The following is a 22,420-nucleotide window of genomic DNA, read 5'->3' as shown; positions in this document are numbered from 1 at the left end:
AGTCCTGGGATATGAGGTCTGGGTAGAGTGGCAAGGGGATCGGATCCGCCACTGAGAGGTCCTGGATTGTATACTGAAGCTCAGGTGGCAGGCCCGACACCTGAAGCCACAAAATACGTCGCATCGCTATGACAGAGGCGACTGTATGAGCTGCCGAATCTGCCGCGTCCAGGGAGGCCTGGAGCGAGGTACGCGCTACCTTTTTGCCTTCCTCCAACAATGCTGAGAACTCTTGTCTGGAGTCCTGAGGCAGCAGCTCAGAAAACTTGGCTACTGACTGCCAGGTGTTATAATTGTACCTGCTCAACAGGGCCTGCTGGTTCGCTACCCTTAGCTGGAGGCCCCCCGCGGAATAGACCTTTCGGCCTAATAGGTCCATGCGCCTAGCCTCCTTAGATTTTGGGGCAGGGGCTTGTTGGCCATGGCGCTCCCTCTCATTAACAGATTGCACAACTAACGAAGAGGGAGGGGGTGTATATACAAGTACTCGTAGCCCTTGGAGGGCACCATGTATTTCCGTTCAACCCCTCTGGCAGTCGGCTGGATGGATGCCGGAGATTGCCAGATAGTATCTGCTCTGGCCTGGATTGAATGAATAAAAGGGAGGGCCACCCGGGTGGGTGCCTCCACTGACAAAATATCTATGACAGGGTCTTCCACCTCCGGGACTTCCTCTACGGGCAGGTTGATGTTCTGTGCCACCTGCCGGAGGAGGTCCTGATGTGACCGAAGGTCAATGGGAGGTGGACCCGATGTGGATGTGCCCGCTACTGCCTCGTCTGGAGAAGAGGAGGAAGACAGCCCCGGAATGAGTGGTTCCAGAAGTGGCTCCTGGTCCTGGGCAACATCGGGGGCTGGAGAAATGTGGACGTCCGGTGCGGGCGCTGGAGCGTCCTCCGTACCAGCCGGTGGGGGCCGGCTAATCGTTGCCTCTGGCACGCGGTGCTCTGCAGCAACAGGACGTGGCATCACAGCAGGTTCACCTTGGGCCTGATGGTATGCCCAAGGCGTCCAAAAGGGCCACTGTTGCGGTCCGTGGTCTGGGCCGTGAGGTCTCTGGGTGACTCTGCTGTTATTGTCCGAGTCGCCATAGGAGGCAGAGTCTGCATGAGATGAGACCGATGCGTGTCGAGACGGCCATGGAGGAGCTGTGCTGGAATGGGGCGGGTGTCTGTAGACCGACGACCCATGTGTCCCATGCGGTACCGGATACCGGTGCCAGGAGTCGTACCGGTACCGGGACGGAGATCGGGACCTACTACCAGCACGGTGCCGGGAGGTCGACCGACGTCTCGAGTCCCTGCATCTTGACCTGCTATGGGAGGCGCGGTGCCGGAATCGGTGCCGGGACCGGGGGCGGCGCCGGGAGTACTGCATCGGCGAACGAGATCGTGATCAGTGCTGTGAGTACGACCGGTGCCTTGATGGATATCGGTACCGGGACTGCAAACGGTGCCAGGATCGGGATCGATGACTGGACCTCGACCGTCTGCGGGATCTGGATCCGGAGCGGTGACGCTCAACGGTGCCCTGCGAGGGAGGCCTCATCATGGCTGGCTTGCCTAATGATTGAGGAGCCTGCACCGGTGGTGCCAGGGGCTGAGGCGGCCCGGGGTCCGTTAGGGCAATCAAGTCCCTCGCCGTTGAAAATGTCTCCGGCGAAGAGGGCACAATAAGCTCATCCACGGCGTGAGCCGGGGAGCTGATGGGCACCAGACTCGACGGCCCCTGTGAGGCCGGAATCGACGGTGCGGCAGGTGTCGGTGCCGCAGCAGTTGAGGGTGCCGGGCGGTCCGACCTCGGTGGGCGCTCAGACTGCTTCTCAGATGCGAGTGCCATAGGAGCCTTGCGCTTCTTGCCACGCGGGGAGAGTGACCGGTGCCAGGTGTGAGTTGGCTGCTGGCTAGGGGTCCTCGCGGTGCCGGTGCTCCCTGGTGCGGAGGAGGTACTCGTTCCTGGTGCCGTGGCCGGTGCTGATGCAGGAGGAGTGAGAGCTGCCTCCATTAGGAGCTGCTTGAGGCGAATGTCCCGCTCCTTCTTTGTCCGGGATTTAAACGCCTTGCAAATGCAGCACCTGTCCGCAAGATGGGTTCGCCCAGGCACCTGAGACAGGAGCTATGAGGGTCTCCTGTGGGCATCGGCCTATGACAGGTCGAGCACGGTTTAAACCCCGGCGAACTGGGCATGGGCCCGGTACCAGGCGAGGGAAAAAGGCTAAGTCCCGATCCCTCTCAACTATTTACACTAACTACTACTAAAAGCAATAAAAGTTAACTATAAATACAAAATACTGAACTATATACACAATAAACAGGAAAAACGAGCGAAAAGCTAGGGAAGTGGAGGACAGCTAAGCCGCGCTCCACTGTTCCAACGACCGACATGGGCGGTAAGAAGGAACTGAGGAGCGGATGGGACGGCAGGGGTATATATTCGGCACCATAGCAGCGCCACTCCAGGGGGCGCCCAGCCGACCCACCGAGTGTTGCTAGGGTAAAAGTCTTCCGACGAACATGCACGCGGCGCGCGCACACCTAATTGGAATCGATATGAGCAAGCACTCGAAGAAGAACTGGGAAACATCAGGAAGAGGAGATACCAATGATAGACACACTTTTAATAACTAGAATGAAAGTTTATAAATATGTTGAAAATAGACTCCCCTCAAAACTGGCAGAGTACCCCTCCAGCACCCACACCTCACCCTTAAGGCAGGAGGGGGCAGAAAGAGTGAGCAGCTGGTGGAAGGCATTTAGGGGAGGGAGTTGGCAAGAAGGTGGTGCTCAGGGGAGTCTAGGGGGATGGGGCAGGAAGAGGTGGAGTGGGGGCAGAGCCTTGGATAAGGGGGTGGAGCCAGGATGGGGCACCCACCGGCAAAACCAAAAGTCAGCACCTATGAGTTGGGGTGACAGGTCCCGCCCGCCCGCAGAGGGTGTATTTGTTGCCTGTATAAACTTCCCCGGCAGCTGCACAAAGTTGTTGTAATTGTGTTATACAGTGAACCCCACACTGCTACCGTAACCTCCCTGTTATGGGGTGGGAGTGTTATGGGGTGGGAGTGTGGCTATGAGTTGGGGCAGTCAGGGGACAGGGGGGTTGGATAGTTGGTGGGGTCCTGGGGGGTCATTAGGGGGCAGGAGGGTCTCTGGAGGGGGTGGTCAGGGGACAAGGAGTGGGGGGGTTGGATGGGTCGGGAGTTCTGCGGATCCTGTCCGGGCAGGGAGCGGTTGGATAGACATGGGAGTCCTGGGGGTCTGTCTGGGGGCGGGGTGTGGCTAAGGGTCAGGGCAGTCAAGGGACCGGTAGTGGGTAGGGTCCTAGGAAGGCAGTTATGGGTGGGGGTGTCTCAGGAGGGGACAGTCAGGAGACAAGGAGCACGGAGGCTTAGATAGGGAGTGGAGTCCTGGGGGGCAGTTTGGGGCAGGGTCCCAGGAGGGGGCAGTCAGGGGACAAGAAGCGGGGCTGGGGTTGGGGGTTCTGAGGGGGGGCAGTCAGGGGGCAGGAAGTGGGAGGGAGTGGATTGGGGCAGGGCTCCCTGGGTGCACACCCTAATGAAATGTGCTGCACACGCCTATAGGTAGGAGGTTGAGTTGTGGGATGGACATGTGCAACTATCTTGAAGAACAACAGTTATGGAAAAGTTACTAACTTTTTTTTCTTCTTTGAGTGCTTGCACATGTCCAAAAATATTTAATACATTTCAATTGGGATTCTATTGTTTAACAGTGTGATTAAAACTGCAATTAATCATGATTAATTTTTTTCAATGAGAGGCAGAAGCTATGTTGATGGGAGAGCATTTCCTGTTGACATAATGTGGTGGAGATACTGCTTTAAGTCAATGTAAGGTGCATTGACTTAAGTTATGTAACTTACATAACTTTACTAGCGTAACTTACATTGTCTTGCAGCATTAATATAGACAAGGCCTTTGTGATAAATTATTACTTCTCAATGAAAGGTATTCAATCTAAGATGTGAATACATGATAACAAAGAGGGCTTAAAAATCCATTCTCTCAACCAGTTTGCTTAAGATACAACTACCTGTTTCACCTCTTCACCAAAATCCTTTAGAAAGCTTTGGCTGTTGGGTCTGCACACACAATATCCTAAGGAACTGAATATATAGAGCCAAAGGTACATAAGGAGCCTTGGCTCCAATCCACTCCCTCTGTTCTTTCAGCTATTTCAAGATACAGTACACAGACTGCAAAGAAATGGGGATGGAGGATGAATCATGTAGATCTATGCAGATAGTCATCTTGAAGTTGTTACCGTAACCCTTTTTTTCTTTTTCAAGGTTAACTGAGCACATGTGATGGCCAATTTAGCTACTTTGTCACTAGATTTAGTGACTTTTTGGTTTCCCTAGCAAGAAAATAAGTGTCAAAGTGACCAGTGACAAATCTAGCGACTTTCACTGCCAATTACAGTGACATTCAGAGAAAGAAGTCATCAACATATATAGTCACAAAATTATTCACAAGCAGCTCAATAGTGTTAATAAAATCCATCCCATGCTCTTCTTACTACATTCTTTTGCACACCAAATCAATGTCATTATGTCTCAATTGAGCATGTCCTCGGAATCAATCACATTCCAGGGCTTCTTGGGCTGAGATGATTATAATGGGTAGGCAAGGAAAAGAAGTTTGTGGAGGCTAATTAAATACTTTGCTAAAGCCAGGCACAATTTGGAGAGAGCAGCACATTAGTCAGGGCTAGTTTTTACCCAAATGTGTTCTTTCTCGCTGCTCTGTAGTAGGTAGCACACCCTGTGATGCAGGGAAGGTTGGCTAATGAAGCAGGCTGGGAGGGGGAGGCAGCAGGGGTGCCATTTCAGATTTTGGTATGTGGGGCAACTTTAACCGTGATTCCAAAGGCTACTTGGGCACCTGAAAACTCTTGATTTTTTGCAGATAATAACTTAGATACAGTGCTCCTGTCAGATAATAATTTCTAATTCCTATAGAAAGAAAGAAAATTAAATAAATATCAGACCCCACTCAGCTCTAATATTTGTTCTGACATCTTGTGTCAATTCACATAAGGGACACTGGTTAGGCTTAAAAAATTAATGTATATTCTTACTTTGTTACTAACTCTTGAACACAACAATTGAAACAATTGTAGAAAAACCTAGATTACTTTCTATCACTTTTTTGAAGTTCAACAAGCTTGGAATAGATTATTTAACTTCTAGAAACATCCTATTAGGGCAAGGCCCCATGAGTTTATACTAGAAAATAACTTTAAACAGGAGTGAAACTGACACTTACAAGTCACTTTCATAGTATTACCAACCCCAAATGTTCAAAAATTAAGAATCAGGCTCACCAAAAATCATGAGATTGGCTTTAAAATAATGAGATTATGTAAAAATAATAGATTTGTTTTTTTATTTACATTGTGCTTTTTGAGCCTTTAAGGTGCACTGGGGTCACGTTTTGAAGCTTTCTCCACAGCCACAAGGGCTAGAAACTTCATTTTTCTTTAAGAATGAAGGCTGAAATCATCACATATCCATTTGATTCCAGGAGCTGGGGTTTTAAGGAAAACAATAATTACCATGAGACTCATGACAAAATCATGAGAGTTGGCAACACTGCTTTCACTTCTGTTTAAAGGCTAGTTACTTTCCAGAAGGCTCTTAAACACAACACTACAGAGACTGAGTTGTGGTTTTCACAGGAGAATATTTTAAATCAAACACCAAGAAAATTCCAGATTTTAAAGTTGGGTAAAATTGAGACTTCTAAGGTATACCAGGGCCACTGCAGGCAGGAAACGAAAATAAACAGGCACAGGAGCTCTGGGCAGCTCTTCCTCTTGAAAGAAAGCTGGCAGGTCAAATCTTCTAGTCCTTAATCAAGTAAAACGTCTATTGCCATCAGTATTTCCACTCACAGATATAAACATCACAGTGAACATGTGATAACATGTGTGGTCAATAACTATACACTTCAAACTTAAATATCTGAGCCATCTTATCCAGAGATACACACCTTATATGCATTGGCTCAGGGACTACATTTTCTGGCATATTCTGAACAGTGCTGGGCACAGAGATTGTGCCCACTGAATAATACAAATCATGACAATAACGGTTGACTTCATGGACTCTGTGGGTGCAATTTCTGTTCTTGGTCTGAATACAGCTGAAACCCTAAGAATTTGATATATAATCACATCTATCAAGTATCAGAGGGGTAGACATGTTGGTCTGGATCTGTAAAAGCAGCAAAGAATCCTGTGGCACCTTATAGACTAACTTGCATCCGACAAAGTGAGTATTCACCCACGAAAGCTCATGCTGCAAAACGTCTGTTAGGCTATAAGGTGCCACAGGATTCTTTGCTGCATAATCACATCTGATACTCATATGACACTCTCATTCCTTCATTTTCTCAAACTCAGAACAAAAAATGACAAAACAAAATGGTTTTCAGTTAAAATCTAAAATTGCACAGCAGACATTGCTGTACAACTCAGCCTGGGGCAGAACCTGCCATCTATTGGTGGTTAAGCGCTCTCCTCTCATTGACTCTCATTCTCTTTCTTTCTTCATCCTTCCTAACCTCTGTGCTGCTTTTGATACTGTCAACCAGGACATCTGGCCTGCTATGTTTTGCTCCCATCCATCAGAGGCCTCTTTTGCAGCATGCAGCAGAGAGAAAGGCTAGTCCCGTGGATAGGGAGCTAGCCCTGAGAGATCTGGGTTCTACTCCCTCCTCCTCATGGACTTCCTGTATGACCTCAGGTCAGTGCCTTAGGGACAGAGTTTCAAATGTTTTTAGGCACCCAAAGATGCAGCTAGGCATCTAGTGAGGTATAGAAAGCACCTAACCTTCTAGGAGCTTTTGAAAATCCCAGTAGGTGCCTAAATACCTTTGAAAATCTGGTTGTTAGTCTCTCTGTGCCTCAATGCCCTATCTGTACAATGGGGATAACAGCACTGCTCTACCTCACCGAGGAGCTGTGATGTGAGGCACTCAGATACTACAGTGATGGGGCCACATAAGTACCACAGGTAGAGTGGGAAATTCTCTATACTACTGCTATCTCATCCCTGGGTTTTGGACCCTTCTTTTGCCCCTCACATCTTCCTCTTTTCTGAATGTAATGTTGGCTCAGAAGTCTTGGCTATATTTCTTCTGAGTCCCCTGTGTTCTCTCTTCAACCGTCACCGCCCCTCAAGGGATTCCTGTTTTACAGGCTCATCTAACAACTTCCATCCTTAATTTAATTACCAGCCTCTTCTTATCTTAATCATCCTGCTCCTGTTTGTAAACAAAACACTGATTCCTGGCCCGAGACACAAGCTGGGAGAAGCACCTCTCTGCAGAACTCACATTCTGCACTTATGCTGAGCAGTTAAGAGCTGTACCTGGGAGCCTACCTCCTGTATGAAACTCAGAGGGGGCTGTAGTCCCCCTGCCCTACCTAATTGGTACCCTTGGGAGGCAAGTTAGCTAGCAAGAAGAGCTGCAGGGTTTGGAAGGTGGAGTGGGATGAGACAGGGCCATAGCAGGGGGCATCGGGCCTCCAGGGATGAAGCCCTTACTACAGATATCAATGGTGGAGCTAGCTTGATTTTGGTTCCCCTTTACTCCCCTTCACCTGGCTTGGCTTGGGCTTAGATGCCCAGCTGTTATCAGAAATGAAACCCTGGAAACCTGGGGAAGGGGTCCAGCTAGTGGATTTTTGTTTTTAAATCTACTTTCTTGGTTCCCTGCAGTGCTGTGCTCAGGTCAGGGGAATGCCCTCTTCCCCCGATTCTGGGCTCTCCCTTTCACTCACCTGTTGGCTCAAACCCAGGCTGGCAAGAAAGGGAGGCTCAGCTGAAGTTAACTAACCCCAGCCAACCTGGGCTGCACTGTACAGAACACCCTTCCCAATGAGCAGCTTGCACCCTCCTGCTGATGACAGTTGTAATAGGGTCAGGCCAGATGACTACAGGAGAGTGATAGAAGGTAGATATATTAGCTCCAGATTAAGCAGATCCCCTTTCCCTGAGTAAGATAATGGGCTGTTCCAGAACAATCAAGAAGTTGCTGGAACCAATTATGGCATGCAAGCTAATTAGGACATCTGGAGTCAATTAAGAAGCTGCTAGAATCAGTTTGGACAGGCAGGCTAATCAGGGCACCTAGTTTAAAAAGAACCTCACTTCAGTTTGTGGTGTGCATGTGAGGAGGTGGGAACAAGAGGTGTGCAAGGAGCTGAGAGTGAGAAGGTGTACTGCTGGAGGACTAAGGAGTACAAGCATCATCAGACATCAGGAGGATGGTCCTGTGGTGAGGATAAAGAAGGTGTTGGGAGGAAGCCATGGGGAAGTAGCCCAGGGAGTTGTAGCTGTCATGCAGCTGTTACAGAAGACACTGTAGACAGCTGCAATCCACAGAGCCCTGGGCTGGAACCCGGAGTAGAGGGTGGGCCTGGGTTCCCCCATCCCCCTAACTCCCTATTGAATATAAGAGGAGTTGACCTGGACTGAGGGTCCCACCAGAGGGGAAGGTCTCTGTGCTGTCCTCCAACCCACTAGGTGGGTCAGCAGAGACTGTGGAGATTGTTCTCCTCTTTTTACCCATGTTGGCCAGTGCTGAAGTTAGCTGAGTGAATGGCAGGTTTGAGCCACTGGCAAAAGTGGCCAACTGAGAGCTGCCATGAATCTCTGAGGCGAGCAACAGGGCCGTCCCTAGCTATTCTGGGGCCCTACGCAGCCCCTCCACGGGGAAGGGGGAATAGGCCTCCTCGGGGGGGGGGGCTGGCCCCAGGGCTCCATGGGGGTGGGGGGCAGGGCTGGCTTCGGGGACAGGGTGGGGGAACCACCCCTCAGCACTCACCGGAAGCGCAGTTGGGGCTGGGCTGCTGCACTTCCCGCCGCCAGTGAGTGCAGGCCCAAACCTGCTGCACTCCTCAGGGGAGTGGGGGTGAGGCTGAGGCGGAGCAGGGGCGGGAAGAGGCGGGGTGGGGACTTTGGGGAAGAGGTGGAATGGGCGTGGGGCTGGGGGGGCGGCATGAGGAAGAAGCAGGGTATGGGCTGGAGCAGCATGTAGCTGCACAGGGCACCAGGAAATTTGGTGCCCCAAATTTCCTGGTGTCCTACGCAGCTGCGTACTTTGCGTATGGGTAAGGATGGTCTGGCGAGCAAATCTGCCAATAAGCGCAGAACCCACCAAGGCAGAGGAGGAACTTTGTCACACATTGTACTGTTGTAGTTGCTTCTGTTGTGCAACAGAATGTAGCAAGAGGAGCATGGAATGGATTTTATTAACACTATTGAGCTGCTTGTGAACAATTTTGTGACTATACTCAGACTTTAAGGTCAGAAGGTACCATTATGATCTGCTAGTCTGACCTCCTGCACAACGCAGGCCACAGAATCTCACCCACCCACTCCTGTAACAAACCCCTGACATATGTCTGAGCTATTGAAGTTCTCAACTTGTGGTTTAAAGACTTCAAGGTGCAGAGAATCCTCCAGCAAGTGACCCATGCCCCATGCTGCAGAGGAAGGCAAAAAAAACCCAGGGCCTCTGCCAATCTGCCCTGGAGGAAAATTCCTTCCCGACCCCAAATATGGCAATCAGTTAAACCCTGAGCATGTGGGCAAGACTCACCAGCCAGCACCCAGGAAAGAATATGTCTTTTGCCTCCACTGCTCCCCTTGGAAGGCTATTCCAGAACTTCACTCCTCTGATGGTTACAAACCTTCATCTAATTTCAAGTCTAAACTTCCTGATGACCAGTTTATATCCATTTGTTCTTGTGTCCACATTTGTACTGCGCTTAAATAATAATTCTCCCTCCTTGGTATTTATCGCTCTGATATATTTATAGAGAGAAATCATATCTCCCCTCAGCCTTCTTTTGGTTAGGCTAAACAAGCCAAGCTCTTTGAGTCCCCTTTTGTATGACACGTTTTCCATTCCTCGGGATCATCCTAGTAGCCCTTCTCTGAACCTGTTCCAGTTTGAATTCATCCTTCTTAAACATGGGAGACCAGAGCTGCACACAATATTCCGGATGAGATCTCACCAGTGCCTTGTATAATGGTACTAACACCTCCTTATCTCTACTGGAAATACCTCGCCTGATGCATCCCAAGACTGCATTAGTTTTTTCACAGCCATATCACATTGGTGGCTCATAGTCATCCTATGATCAACCAATACTCCGAGGTCCTTCTCCTCCTCTGTTACTTCCAAGTGATGCGTCCCCAGTTTATATAAAAAATTCTTGTTATTAATCCCTAAATGCATGACCTTGCACTTTTCACTATTAAATTTCATCCTATTACTATTATTCCAGTTTACAAGGTCATCCAGATCTTCCTGTAGGATACCCTGGTCCCTCTCTGTATTGGCAATACCTCCCAGCTTCGTGTCATCCGCAAAATTTATTAGCACATTCCCACTTTTTGTGCCAAGGTCAGTAATAAAAAGATTAAATAAGATTGGTCCCAAAACCGATCCCTGAGGAACTCCACTAGTAACCTCCTTCCAGCCTGACAGTTCACCTTTCAGTACAACCTGTTGTAGTCTCCCCTTTAGCCAGTTCCTTATCCACCTTTCAATTTTCATATTGATCCCCATCTTTTCCAATTTAGCTAATAATTCCCCATGTGGAAGGTAATAATTGGAGATATACCAATCTCCTAGAGCTGGAAGGGACCTTGAAAGGTCATCAAGTCCAGCCCCCTGCCTTCACTAGCTGGACCAATTTTTGCCCCAGATCCCCAAGTGGCCCCCTCAAGGATTGAACTCATAACCCTGGGTTTAGCAGGCCAATGCTCAAACCACTGAGCTATCCTTCCCCCACATATCAAATGCCTTACTGAAATCGAAGTAAATTAGATCCACTGTGTTTCCTTTGTCTAAAAAATCTGTTACCTTCTCAAAGAAGGAGATCAGGTTGGTTTGGTATGATTTACCTTTTGTAAAACCATGTTGTATTTTGTCCAAATTACCATGGACTTCAATGTCCTTAACTACATCAAATTTTTTTTCCAAGACCTTGCATACTACAGATGTCAAACTAACAGGCCTGTAGTTACCCAGATCACCTTTTTTCCCCCCTTTCTTAAAAATAGGAACTATGTTAGCAATTCTCCAGTCATACAGTACAACCCCTGAGTTTACTGATTCATTACAAAATCTTGCTAATGGGCTTGCAATTTCATGTGCCATTTCCTTTAATATTCTTGGATGAAGATTATCTGGGCCCCCCAATTTAGTCCCATTAAACTGTTTGAGTTTGGCTTTTATCTCAGATGTGGTAATATCTACCTCCATTCCCCTTTGTCATCCTACCATTATCCCTAAGCGCCTCATTAAAGACAGAGGCAAAGTATTTGTTTAGATATTGGGCCATGCCTAAATTATCCTTAACCTCCAATTCCATCCTCAGTGTTTAGCGGTCCTATTTCTTTCTTTGTTTTCTTCTTTTACTATTGGTTTTAATTCCCTTTGCAAGGTCCAACTCTACATGGCTTTTGGCCTTTCTCACTTTATCCCTACATTTTCTGACCTCAATAAGGTAGCTTTCCTTGCTGATCCCTCCCATCTTCCACTCCTTGTAAGTTTTCTGTTTTTTCTTAATTACCTTTCTGAGATGCTTGTTCTACAACTCCTGCCTATGGCCTGGTCTACACTGGGGGGTGGGAATCGATGTAAGATACGCAACTTCAACTATGAGAATAGCATAGTTGATGTCGACGTATCTTAGATTGACTTAGAATCACTTACTTTGCGTCCTTGTGGCGCGGGATCGATGGCCACCACTCCCCCATCAACTTTGCTTCCGCCTCTCGCCGAGCTGGAGTTCAGCAGTCGATAAGAGAGCGATCGGAGATCGAGTTATCGCATCTATACTACACGCGATAAATCGATCCCCGATAGATCGATCGCTACCCGCCAATCCGGCGGGTAGTGTAGATGTAGTGGGTGTGGGGGAGGGATAGCTCAGTGATTTGAGCATTGGCCTGCTAAACTCAGGGCTGTGAGTTCAATCCCAGAGGGGGCCATTTATGGATCTAGGGCAAAAAAAATCTGTCCAGGACAGTACTTGGTCCTGCTAGTGAAGGCAGGGGGCTGGACTCAATGACCTTTCAAGGTCCCTTCCAGCTCTATGAGAGATGTTCATTTATCTATATGAAATTCCCTGTAAATTTTGTTTAGTGACATTTTTGACTCCTTTTGCTTGCTTAAAACAGCTACATCTAGTGACTTTTTCAGGGTTTGTCTGGTGACCTCCTGCTATGAGAGGTGGCACACTGACTATAAGATTATCTCCATTTTACATACCTAGCTCTTTCATACCATCTTGTTTATTCTTTTCCATAATTTTATTTATTTCCTGTAAGATAAAGGAAAATGCAATTTCTATTAGGAAAGATGCATACACCTTTGAGTTCATATTTTAAATACATTTTAGTACAAATATTGCTGAAGTCCATTAAATATAGGGGGTTAGCAGTGAGTGAGTGAATTATGGTTAGAATGACATTAAGCCATAACCCATGTTGTAGAAGGGCCAGGCTGCTGTGGGACTACTTAGAGGAGGTCTGGTTGACTAAGAATACTGGAAGTCTGCCAGATGCAGCAGCAGCTCCATCACCCTTTGACAAGGTGCAGTAATGTCATGTATCTGCTCTGCTAGAATTTGTTTTTAATCATTCTGACATCTTTATTTTATCTATTTTAACCTCCTGTTATCCATTTAAATCTATAACTTTTTTAAAAATTATAAATTAAAATCTTAAAAGCACACATTTTAAACCATTTTCTATACTTTCTATTTTCCCTCACCTTAGAAATTGTCTCATAACCAGAAATCTGTTCAATTAAATATTTTGTATCTTCTTCACCTTGCACATATCCCTTAGCAATATCATATCTAACGGTTAGCTGTTTGTTTGTTTGTTTTTCCAATAAGTTTATCAGTCTTGGTATCACAAGCTGAAATAAATAATAATGAAATAAGTCACATCTGCAAACAAAATACATTATTTAATAAAAATGTCAACTTTTCTAATAGGAATTCTTATACAGATAAATACACTTCATTTGTATGTTTATATTTCATTTAACTTTGATTTATATAAATACTACAACAGAGTGTCTGTCCAGATCAGAGGTGGGCAAACTATGGCCAGCGGGTCCCTCCCCTGCTGTCCCTCCTCTCCTGAAGCTTCAGCTCGCCGTGCTGCCAGCGCTCTGGGCAATGGGGCTGTGAGCTCCTGCTGCACAGCGCAGCAATGTGGCTGGCTCTGGCCGGGTGGCGTAGCTGCCAGTTCTGCTGCTCTGAGTGGCATTGTAAGTGAGCGGGGGGTTGGATAAGGGGCAAGAGGTCCCAGGGGCAGTCAGGGGACAGGAAGCAGGGGACGGTAGGATGGGGCAGAGATTCTTGGGGGAGGGGGGGCAGGGGCAGTCAGTGGACAGGGAACGGGGAGGGGAGTGGACAGGGAATGGGGAGGGGGTTGGATAGGCGTGGGAGGGCCTGTCAGGGGGGTGGGGGTGTGGATAGGTGTCTGGGCAGTCAGGGGACAGGGAGTAGGGTAGGTTGGATAGGGGGTGGGGTCCCGGAAGGGCAATTAAGGGTGGGGGGGTCCTGGGAGGGGGCAATCAGGGGACAAAGAGCGGGGGGGGGGTTGGATGGGCCAGGGATTCTGAGGGGGACAGGAAGTGGAAGGGGGCAGAGAGGGGGCAGGGGCCAGGCTGTTTGGAGAGGCACAGCCTTCCCTACTTGGCCCTCCATACAGTTTCGGAACCCCAATATGGCCCTCAGGCCAAAAAGTTTGCCTACCCATGATCCAGATGCTCGATGTGCTCTTAAAATAACCTAGAAGTTCAGCAGTACAATTTAATATAACCTATGTTGTTTTTCTGGAGAACTAAGGTTGCCATTGTTTAGTGAAAAATCATCTTTATGAAGTGTCTTGTAAATCTTATACTTATTTTTTTATGCTGGGGTGGAGTAGGAGTAGAGAAAGGAAATAGTTTAGCCACTATAGTTACAGTGAATTCCAAGGAGGAAAACACCAACTAAATCAATTAAAGACTATCATTGCTGTGAGTAAAAGTTCTTTGATTGTTGCCTGCCAACTAAATAAACAGCTTCCTTCTTGAGCTTCCTGTTTTAGAATCAATAAGTGATTATTTGCTATGTTAGCAGCAATATTGGGGTAAAACCATCAAGTTAACTTCGGTCCGACTTAGTATAGCGCTCGGGCTGCGGAGCAGGTGGCTCAGACGCAGCAGGAGTCTTGTGCCTCTTCACACTCGGGGAGAGGGATCGGTGCCGAGCGGACGTCGGTGCCAGCGACGGCCAGTGCCAAGAGGCCTTGGCGGTACCGACGCGATCCGGTGCCGAGGGAGCGCTTCTTGAAGACTGTCCAGCGCTCGGTGCCGAGGGCAGAGGAGTAAGAGCTGCCTCTATCAGGAGCTGCTTGAGACGAAAGTCCCGCTCCTTTTTTGTTCTCAGCTTAAAGGCCTTACAAATGCGGCACTTATCTGTTAGGTGAGATTCCCCGAGGCACTTAAGACAGGAGTCGTGGGGATCTCCTGTTGGCATCGGCTTGTGGCAGGCCGAGCACGGTTTGAAACCCAGTGAACAGGGCATAGGCCCTGGTACCAGGTGCTGGGAAGGGGATAATCCCCGAACCTCTCTGAACTATATACACTAACTATACTACAAACGAATAAAGTTAACTACAACTATATAAATCTGAACTATATACACAAGAATTAACGAGAGAACTACGAGTAGCTAGGGAAGTGGAGGTCAGCTAAGCCGTGCGCCACTGTTCCAATGACCGACACAGGCGGTAAGAGGGAACTGAGGGGCATATGGGTCGGCAGGGGTATATATCCAGTGCCATAGCAGCGCCACTCCAGGGGGCGCCCAGCCACGCAGTAGCCAGGCTGTCAAGTGCAGTGCCACCAGGTTCGGATGCAGCAGATTGCTGTGGCTCTGGGATAGCAAATCTTGCCGAAGAGGTAGGTGCAGCATAGTGGCGGCTGAAAGACTCAGCAGCACGCTGAACTAGTGTTGATGAGGCCACACTGGGACTATGAGGATGATCGTTGCTTCGTCTTGCTTCACCTTGAGCAGGACTCTGTGGATTAATGGCACCAGCAGGAAGGCATACATCAGAGCTCCTGAACATAGAATCAGGAAGGTGTCTGACAGGGAGCCCTTGTCCCTGCCCTGCAGATAATAGAACATGTGGCACTTTGTGTTCTGTCTGGATGCAAACAGGTCAACCTGGGGAGTCCCCCACCTATGGAAGATTAGGCTGACCACCTCCGGATGGAGTGACCATTAATGGTGAGACAAGAAGGTCCTGCTGAGGTGATCTGCCAGGACGTTCTTGGCTCCGGGCAGGTGGATAGCTACCAGATGAATGGCATACCGCATACAAGAATCCCAGAGGCTGAGCACTTTGTGACAAAGGGCTGAAGACCTGGCACCACCCTGCCTGTTGATGTAATATATCACAGCGGTATTTTCTGTGAGGACCTGCACCACCTTGCCTTTCAGGTGGGGCAAGAAGGCCTGGCAGGCGAGGCAAACTGCTTTGAGCTCCCTGACATTGATATGACGGACGAGATAATTGTGTAGCCAGCGGCCCTGGGTGCTGAGCTCACACCCAGATGGGCTCCCCAACCCAGATCTGACACATCCAAGACCAGGATGATCGACGGAGACCAGATTGCAAAGAGGACTCCCTGCAGCACTGACCTGGGACCTCGACACCAATCCAGAGACAGGAGGACATGGTTCAACACTGTGACCACATGGTCCAGGGTGTGCCTGCTGGGGGTGTAGACCGAGGCTAGCTACACTTGCCGAGGCCACAGATGAAGATAGGCATAGCTAACCACATGTGTACGTGGTCATGTGGCCCATCATTCGCAGGCACATGTGGGCCAGGGTGAGTGGATGGATCTTTATAGGAGGGATTAAGCTTGACATGGCCTGAAAATGTGCTTCTGGAAGGAAGGCCCTGGCCCACGTGAGTCTGATAAACTCTATCCTTTGAAATGGTGTTAACATGGACTTTTCTGTGTTTATTAATAGACCCGGGTTGCTGCAGGTGGACTGCCTCTTGTGCACCTTCCCCGTAGACCTGCCCTTGATGAGCCACTCATTGAGATACAGGAAGATTGGGACCCCTCAGCGCCATGCATTTCGTGAACACCCTAGGGGCCGAAGACAGGCCACAGGGTAGCAACGTGAAATGGAAGTGGCACTCAACCACTATGAAATGCAGGAAATGCCTGTGCCACAGAAATATGGAGACATGAAAGCAAGCGTCCTTTAAGTCGAGAGTGGTGTACCAGTCCCTCAGGTCCAGGGATGGGATGATGGAGACCAGGGAGACCATGCAGAACTTGAACTTCTTGAGAGACTTGTTGAGGCCACCCAGGTCCAGAATGTGTCTGAGACCCCGCCTTTGCCTTTGGGATTAGGAAGTAGTGGGAGTAGAATCCTCTTCCTTCCATATCTTGAGGAACCTCCTCCACAGCCCCCAAGACCAGGAGATTTTCGACCTCCTGAACGAGAAGTTGCTTGTGAGAAGGGTCCCTGAAGAGGGATGGGGAACGTGGGGGGGGGGGCAGAGGGAGAGGTTGCCGAAACTTGCAGTGTATATCCCTGAGCTACTGTGTCCAGGAACCAATGGTCTGATGTAATCCGTGACCAGGCCGAGAGGTAGGGAAAAAGGCAGCTGAGGAAAAGGAGGGAAGGATCCAGGCAGTTGGCTGGTGCATCGCTCCCGAGCACACCCCCAAAATGAGCACTTCTGGCTCCCTCGGTGCTTCACCAGGCCAGGCTGCGCAGCAGATCGGGACGACAAAGGGCGACGGTGACTAAACCTTACATCCCTTTTCCTTGCAGGTGCCTGCCAAGGCTGCCTCTGTTGAGGTGCGGAGGAGGGCAGAATGGCTGTCTCAACGCCTGAGGAATATGCATCCTCTGAGAGCAGAGAGTCGCCCTCATGTCTTTCAGGCTGTGCAGACAAGCATCCATTTTGTTGGGAAAAAAGGCTGACACTGTCAAACGGGAGGTCCTGAATAGAGGCCTGCATTTCCTGGGACTGGTCTGTGGTCTGGAGCCAGGAACTTTGCTGCATGACCACTGCCGAGGCAACCACTAGGGCAGCTGAATTGGCTGCGTCCCAGGCCATTTGGAGGGAGCACCAAGCTGCCGCAGTACGCTCCTCCACCAGAGTTGTGAACTCCTGGGCCATCTTCTAGGTCATGGAGTCCTTGAATTTGAGGAGAGAGTCCCACAAGTTAAAGTTATAGCAACCCAAGACAAAGAATGATGCCGGGGAGATAGTCTATGGCTGGGCAAGTCCCGGCGCAAGGATGGGGATCTGGAGTACGGAGCCAATGACGTGTAGCAGCAAACCGGAGCCCTGGGCCAACACAGAGACCAAGAATGTGGTGACCGAGGGCTCTGTCTTGGCTCCAGAGACCGGTGGTGCTCACTTGATTTGTGCAAGTCCTTGCCCACTCGGGGAGCCATAGCCAGATCCATATCTCCACATGGTGCCATCTGCACTGGGGGCACTCACTGCTCTCTCGGTGTCAGAAGCTGGGAGAGTGTCAACTGCGCCATCAGCTTGGGCCCTTTACTGTTCCCTGGAGTCGGTGATGGGTCCTTTTGTGGGGAGGAGCTCCCTGGGGCTGAGCCCTTTTGCAGGTCTGGAGTGGGTGTAAGGCCCGAACAAGGTCCTTTGCCCAGAGCCCCCTGGTCGGGCTTGCTTGGTGCCATCTTCTTAGGTTTCTTCTTCGGCACTAGCAAGGGGGATTGGTGCCAGGAGGAACCTGGTGCTGGGTGTGCGCTCCACACCGAAGTAAAAGTGCTAGGTACCACATCGGGCCACTCTGGCTCCAAAGCTGGGCTCAGGGCAGCCTGCATCAGGAGGGCCCTGAGATGTATGTTGTGCTCCCTCTGAGTCTGAGGATCAACAGTTTTACGGATGTGACAGCGCTTCTTTATGTGAGATTCCCTGAGACAGCTTAGACAACTATTGTGCGGGTCACTAACAGGCATAGGCCTGTTACACATAGAGCACGGCTTAAAATCCAGGGACCAGGGCATGCCCCACCTGGGGCAATGTCCCCACTGGGACACTATCTAACACAGGGGTCAGCAACCTTTCAAAAGTGGTGTGCCAAGCCTTCATTTATACACTCTAATTTAAGGCTTCACGTGCCGGTAATACATTTTAACGTTTTTTAGAAGGTCTCTCTATAAGTCTATAATATATAACCAAACTACTGTTATGTAAAGTAAACAAGGTTTTCAAAATGTTTCAGAAGCTTTATTTAAAATTAAATTAAAATGCAGATCTTACCAGTTTAGTGTGAGCCTTGCCCTTTCTTTTCCTTGCTGAGTTTTCCAATGTCTGGCATGTATTTGGATACTTTAAGCTGCACATAGGCTTCTGAGGGACAGAGAACAGATTTCATGTGTGAAAATACCTGTTCACACAGGTATGTGGATCCAAATGCTGAAAGCATTGCAAATGCAATTTTCTTCAAACAGTTAAATTTCACTGGCAGGGACATCCAGCAGGTCAGAATAGAGGCCCCATGATCTCTCTCGGTAGCTTCAAGTGCGCTCTGCAGATCCACAAACTTTGATGTCTACAATTCTGAGCTTTTTAACTGAATGAGCTGCATTTTGAAATCTTCAACACCCATCCACTGAAATACAGACAAATCCAAATCGTTTTCATTGAACTTTTCAGACTTAATTGGGCCAAATTGCTGTAAATCTTGAAATCTGTCAGAAAATTCTGATTCCAGTTCTTGCATGTACTTTCCAATCTCATCGACATTGACAGTGCAACGTGTCGATAGCTCTTTTATTAGTTGGAAGTAGCAGAAAGTAGAAGTTTGAATATCCCTGGAAAAAAAAGACGGTTACTCACCGTAGTAACTGTTGTTCTTTGAGATGTGTTGCTCCTATCCATTCCAGTTAGGTGTGCACGCCGTGCGTGCTCGGCTCTTCGGAACATTTTTACCCTAGCAACTCTGGCGGGCCGGCTGGGCGCCCCCTGGAGTGGCGCCGCCATGGCGCTGGATATATACCCCAGCCAGCCCATCCGCTCCTCAGTTCCTTCTTGCCGGCTACTCCGACAGTGGGGAAGGAGGGCGTGTCTGGAATGGATAGGAGCAATACATCTCGAAGAACAACAGTTACTACAGTGAGTAACCGTCTTTTCTTCTTCGAGTGATTGCTCCTATGCATTCCAGTTAGGTGATTCCCAAGCCTTACCTAGGCGGTGGGGTCGGAGTGAGACGTGGCAGAGTGTAAGACTGCTGTGCCGAAGGCTGCATCGTCTCTGGATTGCTGCACCAACGCGTAGTGGGAAGCAAAGGTGTGGACAGAAGACCAGGTGGCCGCTCTACAGATGTCCTGGATGGGGACATGGGCCAGGAAGGCGGCTGACGAGGCCTGCGCCCTCGTCGAGTGAGCAGTGAGGCAGCATGGTGGCACGCGAGCAAGCTCGTAGCATGTCCGGATACATGCCGTCACCCAGGAGGAAATCCGCTGCGAGGAGACCGGCTCGCCTTTCATGCGGTCGGCAACTGCTACAAACAGCTGTGGCGAGCGCCGGAAGGGCTTCGTGTGCTCGATATAAAAAGCGAGGGCCCTGCGGACATCCAGGGTGTGAAGCTGTTGCTCACGAGGTGAGGCGTGCGGCTTCGGGAAGAAGACCGGGAGGAAGATCTCTTGATTGAGGTGAAAGGCCGACACCACCTTAGGGAGGAAGGCCGGGTGTGGTCGAAGCTGCACCTTGTCTCTGTGGAATACGGTGTATGGTGGACTAACTGTTAATTCACGGAGCTCAGAAACTCGTCTTGCCGATGTAATTGCGACTAGGAAGGCGTCTTCCAGGTGAGGTAGAGTAGAGAGCACGTGGCCAGGGGCTCGAAGGGCGGTCCCATAAGCTTGGCCAGAACAAGATTTAAATCCCAGGTCAGGGTAGGACGCCGCACCGGCGGGTACAAGCGGTCCAGGCCTTTAAGGAAGCGGGAAACCATCTGGTTGGAGAAGATGGACCGACCTCCCATGGATGGACGAAAGGCGGACACTGCTGCCAGGTGCACCTTCAAGGAGGAGACCGCAAGACCTTGTTCCTTAAGGTACCAGAGATAGTCCAGGATTGTAGGGATAGGGACTACGAAGGGATTGAGGCCGCGTTGGTCACACCAGAGCGCGAAACGCTTCCATGTCGCGAGGTAGGTGGAGCGCGTGGAAGGCTTTCTGCTCTCTAGCAGGACTTGCTGTACTGCCGCCGAACAGTCCCTCTCCGCGTGGGTCAACCACGCAGGCACCAAGCTGTAAGATGGAGGGACTGCAGGTTCGGATGGCGGAGTCTGCCGAAGTCCTGCGTGATGAGGTCCGGCCACAACGGAAGGGTCATGGGATCCCGAACGGAGAGCTCGAGCAGCAGGGTGAACCAGTGCTGCCTCGGCCAGGCCGGAGCGACGAGTATTACGCGGGCCCTGTCCCTCCGAAGCTTGAGTAGCACCCGGTGTATGAGCAGGAACGGAGGGAAGACGTAGAGGAGGTGATCCGTCCAGGAGCACAGGAAAGCGTCCGACAGGGAGCCTGGAGAGCGACCCTGGTACGAACAAAACTGGTGACACTTTCTGTTCTCCTTGGAGGCAAACAGGTCTATCTGGGGAAACCCCCACCTCTGGAAAATTGTGTGCACCACATCTGGGCGGAGGGACCACTCGTGGGAGAGGAATGACCTGCTGAGATGGTCGGCCAGCGTGTTCTGTACTCCTGGAAGAAAGGACGCTTCCAGGCGAATCGAGTGGGTCACGCAGAAGTCCCACAGGAGCATTGCTTCCTTGCAGAGCGGGGAGGAGCGAGCTCCGCCCTGCTTGTTCACATAGAACATCGCCGTCGTGTTGTCCGTGAACACCGCCACGCATCGGCCTTGCAGACGGGCGTGGAAGGTGTGGCACGCCAAGCGGATTGCTTGCAACTCCCTGACGTTGACGTGGAGGGAGAGCTCCTGGGGCGACCAGAGACCCTGGGTGTGAAGGTCGCCCAGGTGGGCCCCCCATCCCAACGCCGAGGCATCCATGGTGAGGGTGACGGATGGGTGAGGGGGGCGGAACGGAACTCCTGTACACACAATCTCTGGGTCCAGCCACCAGTTGAGGGAGTCGAGGGTCGGTTTCGTGACTGTGACTACCATGTCTATGGAGTCGCGGTGCGGGCGGTACACTGACGCCAGCCAGGATTGAAATGGGCGAATGCGCAGTCTCGCGTACGCGGTGACGAACGTGCAGGATGCCATGTGACCCAGGAGGCGTAGGCAGGACCGAACTGTTGTAGTGGGAAAGGTGTGCAGGTCCCGGATGATGGAGACCATCGTCTGGTGCCGAGGTCGAGGGAGGCAGGCCCTGGCCACCGTGGAGTCGAGGACCGCTCCGATGAACTCCACTCTTTGCGATGGAGTCAAAGAGGACTTCTTGGCATTGACAAGAAGGCCCAGTACCCGAAACAGGGATAGTATTTCGGACATTTGATCTGCTACCAGTTGTTGGGATGGTCCGCGAACCAGCCAGTCGTCGAGATACGGGTAGACTTGTATGCGACGACGGCGGAGTTCTGCAGCAACTACTGCCATGCACTTGGTGAAGACCCTCGGCGTGGTGGACAGGCCGAAGGGTAGCACCGCAAACTGGTAGTGCACGCTGTTGACCACGAAACGCAGGTAGCGTCGATGGGGAGGGTAAATCGCGACGTGGAAGTACGCGTCCTTCATATCGAGGGCGGCAAACCAGTCTCCTGGATCCAGGGAGGAAATGATGGTCCCCAGGGTTACCATGCGAAATTTGAGCTTGAGCAAGTACCTGTTGAGCTCCCGGAAATCTAGTATAGGCCGGAGACCTCCTTTCGCCTTGGGGATGAGAAAATAACGGGAATAGAATCCCCTGCCCCACATATCGTGCGGCACCTCCTCTATGGCACCCAAGCTCAACAGAGTCTCGACCTCTTGTAGGAGGAATTGCTCGTGAGAGGGGTCCCTGAAGAGGGATGGGGAGGGTGGGGGCGAAACAAACTGAAGGCGGTATCCGTACTGGATAGTATGAAGTACCCAGTTGTCCGTCATTATTTGGGACCACGCCGGGAGGAAGTGAGAAAGGCAGTTGCAAAATAAACGGGAAGGATCCGGGGAAGAGACTGATGGGCCGTCCTCGGGTGTCCCGTCAAAACGCCTGCTTGGGCCCTTGCGGGGCCTTGGACGACGCCTGGGCCTGGTTGCGCTTGTTGCCGGATGGCCTACGGCGGTTTAGACTGCTTCGCCGACTATTGTACGGCCGCGACCTGGCCTGGGTAAATGGCCGGTAGGGCTGCTGCTGCCGGAA

The 22,420-nt window shown here is 50.4% G+C and overlaps 1 protein-coding gene across 3 annotated transcripts in view; it reads right to left on the bottom strand.

Annotated features, from left to right (window-relative positions):
- Positions 1 to 22,420, bottom strand: part of LOC123370418 (sodium/hydrogen exchanger 10-like) — a 262,362-nt gene that overhangs the window by 64,197 nt on the left and 175,745 nt on the right. For all 3 annotated transcript variants that reach the window (XM_045016987.1, XM_045016986.1, XR_006579406.1), the window contains exons 17-18: positions 12,815 to 12,964; positions 12,311 to 12,362 (exon numbers count right to left, since the gene is read on the bottom strand). In XM_045016987.1, coding sequence (XP_044872922.1) covers positions 12,311 to 12,362; positions 12,815 to 12,964 — 202 coding nt within the window. The remainder of the gene's footprint in view (positions 1 to 12,310; positions 12,363 to 12,814; positions 12,965 to 22,420) is intronic.

The sequence above is a fragment of the Mauremys mutica genome, chromosome 4, assembly GCF_020497125.1.
Source record: "Mauremys mutica isolate MM-2020 ecotype Southern chromosome 4, ASM2049712v1, whole genome shotgun sequence".
Lineage (NCBI taxonomy): Eukaryota > Metazoa > Chordata > Testudines > Geoemydidae > Mauremys > Mauremys mutica.
Note: the sequence above shows the minus strand (reverse complement) of the source record. Positions and strands in the feature narration are given on the sequence as shown.